Source organism: Solanum dulcamara, chromosome 5 (genome assembly GCF_947179165.1).
Source record: "Solanum dulcamara chromosome 5, daSolDulc1.2, whole genome shotgun sequence".
Classification (NCBI taxonomy): domain Eukaryota; kingdom Viridiplantae; phylum Streptophyta; class Magnoliopsida; order Solanales; family Solanaceae; genus Solanum; species Solanum dulcamara.
In genome coordinates this window covers 49,106,567-49,116,771 of record NC_077241.1, presented here as the reverse complement: position 1 = coordinate 49,116,771, position 10,205 = coordinate 49,106,567, and the positions used below count along the sequence as shown (strand labels likewise).

At 29.1% G+C, this 10,205-nt stretch overlaps 1 protein-coding gene and 1 pseudogene across 1 annotated transcript; both read left to right on the top strand.

The window, feature by feature from the left end:
- The first annotated feature begins 335 nt into the window (after positions 1-335).
- LOC129890577 (aldehyde dehydrogenase family 2 member B7, mitochondrial-like) lies at positions 336-2,825 on the top strand (annotated as a pseudogene).
- A 3,847-nt stretch (positions 2,826-6,672) lies between these two features.
- On the top strand, positions 6,673-7,795 carry LOC129890576 (uncharacterized). Its single transcript, XM_055966104.1, has 3 exons — positions 6,673-6,954; positions 7,289-7,591; positions 7,694-7,795. Exons 1-3 carry the CDS (start codon positions 6,745-6,747, stop codon positions 7,793-7,795), a joined length of 615 nt encoding a protein of 204 aa, XP_055822079.1. The 5' UTR covers positions 6,673-6,744.
- The last annotated feature ends 2,410 nt before the right edge of the window (positions 7,796-10,205 follow it).

Sequence of the window (10,205 nt, the reverse complement as noted above, 5' to 3'; positions counted from 1 at the left end):
ATAAATCATTTGATATGTTGCTGGAGTTACTAAAAAGGGCATTGCGTATTGGTGAGACACTTTCTTAGTCATATTATGATACTAAAAATATGCTGCAAGTTTGGGATTAGGATATATTTTGATTCATGCTTGCAAAAATGATTGTGTATTGTAAAAGGCAGAACAAAATAATAGACAAGAGTGTCCACATTGTGTTACCTCGAGGTGGAAAATTGATAATGAAAGGAACAAAAATATTCTCCATAAATAAAAAGATTCGCCATAAAGTCTTGCAGTATTTTTCATTAAAACTGAGACTTCAAAGATTATTTAGGTCTAGAAAAATAAGTGTGGACATGAGGTGGCACAAAGAAAAACATCTTGATAAGGAAAATGTGTTAAGGCATCCCATTGATTCTGAAGCATGGAAAGAGTTTGACAAGACTCATCAATGGTCTTCACAAAAATCTCAAAATATTAGACCTGGTCTTGAAACCGATGGTTTTAATTTATTCAGTAACATGAGCACATCGTATAGTATGTGGTCTGTCATTCTTGTTCCTTATAATCTTCTTCCTTGGAAATGTTTCAAGGATGCATTTGTGATAATTTCATTGCTTATTCCTGATCCTCATGCATCAGAAAAGGATATTGATGTTTATTTGCCTCCTTTGATTAATGAGCTGACAGAGTTATGGAGTAATAGTGTAGAGACATTTGATGCATCACCTAGAAAATGTTTTAAGATGCATGATGATGTTTTATGTACTAGAAATGAATTTCCATCTTATGGTAAATTCTTAAATTACTTACTTTTTGAAATGTCTAATAATTTATACTATTTATGTATCAGACTATTAATATGATATAATAAGAGCACTCAAGAGTGTACCCTAGTGATCAACGAAGTGGGTTGAGCACCATGAGGTATTTCCAGCTTATGGTAAGTTCTTATATTACTTAATTTTTGATTATGAGAAAACTATCCTGATTTTCAAACCAAGTTCAGTATTTCCCTCTTTTGTTTCTTGGTTCAGTCATGTTGTGGTTTTTAATTTCAAAATTTCAACTTGAAATAGTTGTTCACTGACTCACTATTTAATATGATATTTGTGTTGGGCAGTTTTATATTGATCACCTCTTGCGTATTATTAGACTGAGGGCACTTTCTCTGTAGATGTTTAATTAAGAGTGATTGCTTTGTAAGACATTATTTCAATATTTAATTTATCAATTGGTGTATAGAATCTTGTTGAACATGATTCTTTTGTACTATCAACTCAAGAAAAATAAGTATTTCATATTGATGATCCAAAATTGGGTGGAAATTGACTAATTGTGCTCAAATTTTAAGATAGACACTTATACGATGTGCCAACGAAGGAAAATAGACAGAAAGTGATGAGTTGCATATCACAAATGATAAAGTGTATCAAGATATTTCACTTGAAAGTAATTTAATTATCAATGATATGGTGAATATGTTGAGTCAACTACATAGAGATGATGTTGATTTGGTTATCTTAGATGTAAATGTAATTGAATTGGAGGCTCAAATAGAACAAGAATTTGTAATTGATCATAACAAAGATGATTCTGACTAAGAGGATGGCACTATGATAGAGTACATCAGTGATCGTGAGGAGAATGAAGGTAATAATTGTACTAATGATGATAAAGTTGATAGCACAGGTGATGGTGACGACATTGACTTGTGATGTAACCTCATAAACGTAAGGTCAATTACTTGGTAATAGTTCATCTAAACTATGTATATCTCATTTGAATACTATTAAAGTAGTGACCTTATCACTACAAGAGAAATTGTTTTAGTGAAAATTATTTATTGGTACTTAAAGATAATAGCCGATAAAAGTCAAGTAGCTTATTAATAACTTAAATTTTATTATTTTATTTCCACTCCCTACTGTTCTTTCATATATCCAAAAGAAAAAAAACCGTGAAATTAGTTTTTTACTTTTGAGACAACCCTCTTTTCTACCTTGGTAACAATTTCAAATTATTCTCTTTTCGTGTAGGGATCTATATTTTGGACTGAATATACATCGTGTAGGGATGTGATATCTTATAGTTCTTCCTTTTGTGTTCTAGGTTACGCATGTCAGATGTTGCTCCCAATCATTTGTTAAGTATCTTTTTTGTTGAATCCATCTCAGGATCTTATCTCACACTTGATTAGCGAGTGACTGCTTATGAAAGGTCAAATACATTGATGCTCTTTGTTGATCTGATTGAAAAACATAACAATAAAATTACAACATTCGAAAGTTGGGACACTGAAAGCCTTATGAATAACCTGTTAAGATTGAAGTACCAATGGTTGTACGTCTACTTAGTTATTATGCTAGTTGGGCAGATAAAATTCATGGTATGACCATTCATGTTGATGGACCGTATCATGTTCAAATATTGCATAAATTGATTAGGATTGCTGGTCAGATTATCTCATAAAATTTTTCTCTCCTCGTGTTTTCATGAAAGATTGGCCCTGCTTTAGCTTGTGGCAACACAATCATATTAAAGAAGGCTGAGAAAACCCCATTATTTGCATTTTATTTAGCAAATATATTGCAGGAGGTCGATCTGCCTGAACGTGTTCTGAATATCATTTTTAATTTGTGGCGCTATTATTGGTGCTTCTATCTGTAGTCATATGAATGTGGATAAGTTTTTTTTACTGGATCAACAGAATCATACTTGAATTGGCTTCTAAGAGCAATCTTAAGCCTGTGACATTGGAACTTAGAGGGAAATCCCCTTTTATTGTTTGTGAGAATGTTGAAATTGATACGGTCATTGAACAAGCTCACTTTGCCACTCCATAGTCACCTTTCTAGGCACTCTATTCCTTCTTTGATCCACGTTTTCTAGATATCTAGTTTGATTTGGGGAGAACATTGATGACCCACTACTTGTACTGAATTTGAACCTACCAAATGTATTTTTAATGACAATGAAAAGCTGTTAGAGCATCTAGTGCTAGCTGCCTAAGAAAGTGTGTTTGTAAACATCGACTATACATTTGACTTGGATAACATTATAACAGCTTTCTTGGGAAAAAAGTTAACGCACTACTCAGGATTAATCCAGATGTGGATCCTCAGGTTCATTCTTATGTTGCCACTGACAATAAGAGCTCCAAATTTGACATCGAGAAATGAGAAACTTCAATGATTTCTAGATGTTTTCAATGCATATCCTCAGAAATTAAAACTTGTGGTTTCTTTTAAGCACTTTAACATGTCGGAATGTGAAACTCATAAATTTCTCTGGTAGTTTGATTCCTGTCAACGTAGACATTATGTGTTTGGATTGATCAAATTAATGAATTTTTTCTAAATAAAAATAAAAAATAAAATGATATGGCAGTGTTTATTGATTTTATTACTAAATTGTTAATTGATTTCTGCTTACATGAAACATGCAAGAATGATTATTGTTATCATTTTTTAAAAAGGCATTTATTTCATGATATTTTCTTATTATTACACTAACATGTTTTCTGACTTTTTCTATTAAAAATATTTGTGGTTAAGTATTATTACTCATTGAGTTAGTGACTCACTCTCCACTATTTTTTTTATAAAGATCACAGGTGACGTCTACGAGGCTTTCTTTAGCTAGAGTGCATGAGTTAACAAATTTCTGATGAGCAAGCGTTGCTTTTCGTTGGCAATTAGTTATTTATTTTCTATCGTCCTCTTTTTTAAACTCTTAGAGTCGTTGTATTAGTCATTTCACTTGTGTCATGAGCATTCTTTCGTTATTAGCGACTTGTGATAGTATTATACTTCTTTTAATATTTGGAGGTGGATTTAGAATTATTATAATCCTAATAGAATGTTGATAAATATTATAACTTATTTTGGCGATATTGGTTGAATATGTTATTGATTTTTGAGACAGAAAATTTTTAGATAGGCCCAAAAACTGAAAAAAAATTACACCCAATTTTATATAAATTTTCATTATGATTTGCCTTTGGGACACAAGAAATGTACCTAGTAAACCCATATCATCTATTGACACAAGAAGATTATTTATGGACAGTAATCTTGCTAAAAGTATTAAAGTTTCTTGTAATTGGATTTGATATTATGACAATTTGATTGTGCAGTTAGAATAGATGTTAGAGTGGTTGGAGTTAATATTTTGTTTGAATTTAGTTTGTAGACTAGTGATATTGCTTTATGATGATATACTTGGGTTGTTAAAATATGTTGGACAATTTTAGTGTTATTATGTTATTTTTTTTATTTGATTATGAGGTCCATATATTAAGTGTAGCGATTGTTAACAAATGCAGCAAATTGATTGGGCTATGCTTATTGTGGGAGTTCTACGGATTGTCGTACATTTGAAAATTTGTTAAGACTTGATAGTTTTAGAAGCTTTGTTTGTAATTTTTTTAAATTCAAACTATCTTATTGATGTTTAAGCATTTTTTTTTACTATGTGATGCTGTCTATGTGGCTTGTCCGCAGTATGGTCTAATTTTAGAGGGAAAAAAATATGCTTATGTGGTGTGTAGTAGATATCTTTCTCTATAAAGAATAATTTGTTAGTTAAAATGTGTTTAAAATTAATGATGTTATAATTTATAACTATGATTGTTTTTCATATCCAATAATTTCACTATTCAACCACAAAATTTATATCGTAGCCACTTGAACAAATATTTTTTTTGGTGACAAAATTTTATTGTAACTAAATTGTTGTTAAAGAGAGACAAATAATACAATTGTCACTAATTATTTGAACTATTAGTCACAAAAATTAAGGTCACAATTGAATATAAAAATTTGCAGCTAAAGTTTACAATTAATGATTAACTACAAGCTCTAGTTTATCGTTAATGTATTAATATATTTATTTTGACAAATATTTCCCATTCAAAATCTAACTAATTGTAGGACAAAAAACGGTTTGTCACTAATGTATCAATATATGTTTTGTGACAAAAAGGAATTTGTATTCAAAATTTATCTAATTGTAGGACAAAAAACGGTTTGTCACTAATGTATCAATATATGCTTTGTGACAAAAAGGAATTTGTATTCAAAATTTATCTAATTTTTGGACAAAAATGATTCGTCACTAATGTATCAATATAGTTTTTGCGACAAAAGATTTTCGTATCCAAAATTTAATCAAATTATGGACAAAATAGAGTTTGTCACTAATTGGGAACATCATCAGTGGCAATAACTTCAAATTTGTGAGTAATAATGCACAATAAATGACGCCAATTTTATTTATTTTTTTGAAAAACTTTAGTGGGTAAAACTTTGTTATGATTTTTTATGTGACGACACTAAAAATATGTGTCTCGTGTATTTAGGCACAAAATGTAATTTTTGTCACTAAAAATGAACAATTAGTGACGAATTTTATGTCGTAGCTAATAATTTCGTAACTATATATCACATTTTTTATAGTGAATTGAAGTATAGTTATAATATATAATTTTCTTCAAGGATAATTAGATACAATAAATACACCGTACATGTTTTCAATATTATGTAACTTCCTATATATATGCAAAGAGAAAAGTTGAAATGTATATAAAATAAAGTTACGTGTAATTTGATTTTAATTGTAGTTATGACGTTCCTTTAAGTTCATTGACCAATATTACTGGCTCTGTCTTTCTCTTTCCGTTTTGTTGGTGAAATAACAAAAGAATGCGAAACAAGCAATATGTAGAAAATTATCAGAGGGAGGAAGAATTTCCTTCCCATTCAGTTTCAGTACTTTGTCTTGTGATACTTTTTGCTTTTGATATTTAAATTGTAAATTTTGATAAATAAATATTTTTAAAATTATACATATATTAAAATAAGAAAATTTATAATTTATAATATTTTTATATATATATAATTATTGAATATCTAAATTTTAATTATATTAAATTGATTTAATCTCATTTAGTATCAGAATCTAGAAAAATTAATTCTCGAAAAATAAAAAATGTCACATTTGATTGTGTCGAAAGAAGTACCTTACTATGTAAAACATTATGAAATGATCATTTTCTTATAATAATCGGTAATCAGTACACTTCCACAAATGATAAGATAATTGATAAATATGAATAAAATTCAATTAATTGTCACATATATTTTTGCGAGCTAGGAAGAATCCAAAATAATAGGTGTATATAGATTTCATCTAACATTCTGTTGGTATATGAATAAACCTCGAGAAAGCCGTACGTACAAGGAGAAATACCTTGGAAATTGACAGTACGTAGGGTTCAAACAATTTTAAAAAGCATTTGCCATTGGTGACAAAATACTCTGTTAGGATATGCCTATTTAAAGTTATTCCTTTAAAAATACTAGTTTGATCGTATCAAAACTTATAACAGCTGAAGTGCGTACGTAATACTAATGCATCCAGCTTCAATGTGAATTTTAAATTTAATTTCGTAATCTTTTCTGAAACAAAATTTACATATGTAAAGACTACTTTTTTAACATTATAGAACACAAATTTCTAATGAGTATTAATTTGATGAAATTTTTTATACCCAAAGGCCGTCCGAAGAAGATAAATATATATATATATATATATATATATATATATATATATATATATATATAAAATGGCTTATTACAAGGTCCGCCCATTCTGTCTTCATCCTCCACTTAAATTCTTCATTTCACCACAAACACAAAGACTAATTATATTATGCTTTAAATTTAAGGCAACATTACTACGTACTTGCATAAGGTATCGAAGATGGAGGGTACTATTTCAGACAAAGCACATAAAAGGAGAGGCATATGTAGTCCGGTGATCAGTTCGCCATCGGCCACAAGCAGTGGTGCTCCGCTCAAGTCGAACATCGGCGGATGGTGTAAAGGCCTATCTGACTGTTTAATTTTGGGGCCTAAAGTCTCACGCAACATAAAACTTGTACAAACACCACAATATCACCAACTTCAGCAGGTATATATATTATATATATATTCTATGCCAATGAATTTAAGTTATATATACTATTTCCCTCTGCCTATTATGGTACTTTTGGACCATTGTATTAGATATGGTACGTGCATGATCACTTTCTTAGTTAGCCTTCTTGTAACACTCTGGGAAAATCTTACATCAATAAAATACAAAACAAATATTGGGTATATAAGGAAGTAAGTTATAATTTGATACAAAAGCGAATAATATCAGTAGCTAGTGTCAAGTGTGAACTATATCCATGTAAGGTGAAACTTGATTTCTGTAATCAACTAAGGCTAACTAATGAGTGTTCATTGTTTTTAATTACTAGGAAAAAGTGGAAGAAAGGGAGAAGGAATTAGAGCAGCAGAAAGAGATGAAGAGCATGTACAAAATGAGACTTGAAAGGACACAAAATTATTTGAGGTATTGTCTTCAGGTGGCACAAGATAATGGTTTTCTAGACTTAATCATCAACAACAAAGAAAAACAACAAGAATCAGTCAGTAGTAGTACTAGTATCATCCATGCCACTGCCAGTCCACAAACACCACCCCAACAGCAACCCCACTCTGATATCACATGCCTCATTCACCAAGCCAAGTTGAATGGCTGGAATATTGAACCCCACGAGGTAATACGTACAATAATTACTTTTTTTTCTCTTTTTCCTGCTTTATTAAGAATAGGAGCTTTTTTGCACAAATACTATTTTGTTTCACATATAGTTAATAAGATAAGAGAGAAGATATATACAAATGGCCAGAAAATCACTAGGATTTTAACTCTTGACATTACTGTACGTTCTACTTGGTGTGGCCGGCCTCTTGGATACTGAGTTGTCGCATTCGAACTTTTCTTCAATTGTACTCATACATGTATCGAGAATTGTTTGGCACAATTGGTTTCTCACGACTCAAATTTTATTAGCATTATTATTGCTAAGTAAGGACTAATTTTGGTCAACACTTCTTTTACACTCAATTTTGTTTTTCAGTGACACTCTATCAACTCTCCTTATTGTACTCTCTTATTTCTTATTTGGTGATTCACTTTTTGTTTGCTTGATCACTCACTTTTTACTTGAGTACACATACATTTCAAATGAATATTTTTATTTATAAGTAGTGATGAAATAATCTAGGAAGGTAATATTCTAGAGCAACACCTTACACTTATTTCTAGAAACTAGTTTAGTATGTGCTTTGTAGTGTTTTGTGCTAAATAATATTTCTTTTGTTCCTATTTATATATTGTCCTTATTGAAAATAGATGGTCTTTAATAGTTGTTATTTCACAAAATCAATGCATAAATGAGATTATTTCTTTCTATTTTACCCTTGTGAGTTAGTAGCCTTGAACATATATATTTGACCAACATAAAAAAAAAACTAAGTAAATAATTTATATCTATTGGTCAAACTAATTAATCAAAATAAATTAAGTCATGTTCAATGATTGAAAACTTGACTTCAAAAAAAATTAAATAAAGATAGAATAGTAAACTTACTTAGTTTTTTAATACATTCGAAATCTAAAATAGTGACATATAAATAAAAACAGAGTTATATATATAATAAATTGTATAGTGATAATTTTGTTCAAAGCTTGCGATACATTTTATTAACATCATATGCAATGATCAGAATAATACCCGAATGATTGAAATATATTTGGCCTTTTTCAAGCATCAAATTATCTAATGGCTTCCCATTTGTAGTTTATATTTATATTATGCAGCTTGTTTAATATTTTAAGATTGTTTATAAAATTGATAATATAAAAAAAGTATACCAGCCAACTCGTATCTTCTATTTTTTTTCCACCTATCTTCTATCACTTTAACACAAATTTACTTGAGCTATTCTAAAAATAATTATTATTGTCAAACAGCAACATAAGTGACATCACATAGTTGTTGCCCGTATGGCAAAAAAGAGTTAATAATAAGTGATATATCATTCGACATGTATGTACAGTTCATATGATCAATTACATGGATAGAGAGAGCAATTTATTCAAACTCAAACTCTTTGAGCAAAACAATTTCTTAGTCAACATTAATAATTTGATACCTGCCATAATTCGACTGGAGATATAATTGAATAACAACAAAATCACTGGCCTACATGCGTACATTGTTATTTGCCCAGAATAAGTTTCTCATCCTTTTTTAATACTCAATTTATAAAAAATTACATTTGGGATAAAAACTAATGAATTCTATATTTAAAGGATTCTACACTTAAAAGGAAAATCAAATTAACTTAACATAATGAAAATTTCAACGAATTATAGCCCAAGAATTTTAGGACATTGAACTTAAAAAGGAAAACTAAATTACTTTTAACCTGTCGATTTTTTAAAGCTAATTAAACAATAATTTGAGAAAATTAATATAAATAACGTTAATTGGTAAAAGAAATCTAAACCAAACTACTTTATGGGAGGAGAAAGAAATCAGAATAGTTTTAATTTGGACCTACCAAAAGAAACAAAAGTATTGTCACACTTCAATAAAATCATGATAAGAAATTATTGGCTTTACCATCTGAATATCAGTGTAAAAACGAAGTAAAGCTCAGTTATAAATATACCTACTTACAAAATAAAATTAATGACAAATCCGCAAAATAACAAAGAAATACAGTAAAATAGAAATAAATCATCAAATTTAACCATAAATTAAAGAATCTGGATTGATGCCAAGTCAAAAATCAAACCAGTTATTATTGCATAAATAAAAATTATTATCATGCTAAAAGTGCATGAAGACTGATTCAAACACAATAGAATATAGGCCCATTGACATAAATAATATATTATATTATATTAATTATAAATTATGACATAAGATATACAAGTTATCAAAAATAATATTAATTTTGTTATTTGAAATAACAAAAAGTAATAAATATATATATTTTTTTTTATTTCTCTTTTTCTTTTGTCAATCAATTTCTCTCTCTCCTTCTCTTTCTTTCATCTTTTTCTCTCTCTATTTTCCTATTTTTTTTCTCTTTCTCTTTCTTCAGTCTTTTTCTTCATTTTTTCTTTTCTCTTTCTCTTTCTCTTTCTTCCTCTTCCTATTCCTCTTCCTCTTTTTCTTTCTCTTTTCTCTCTCACCTTCTTCTTTTTCTTTTTGTCCGTTTTTCCTTCTTTTTTTTCTATTCAGTTTTTTCTCTTTTTCTTTCTTCCTGTTTTAAAAATAATAATTAATTATTTTAATTTAAAACTTAATTTTGAAT

What these genes read in the sequence shown, in the direction of transcription:
- LOC129890576 (XM_055966104.1), top strand. Translation starts at nt 6,745, where the DNA reads ATGGAGGGTACTATTTCAGACAAAGCACATAAAAGGAGAGGCATATGT. An exon ending in AATATCACCAACTTCAGCAG is followed by an intron (nt 6,955 to 7,288) that starts GTATATATATTA and finishes TTTAATTACTAG; the next exon opens with GAAAAAGTGGAAGAAAGGGA. An exon ending in GGAATATTGAACCCCACGAG is followed by an intron (nt 7,592 to 7,693) that starts GTAATACGTACA and finishes ATAGTTAATAAG; the next exon opens with ATAAGAGAGAAGATATATAC.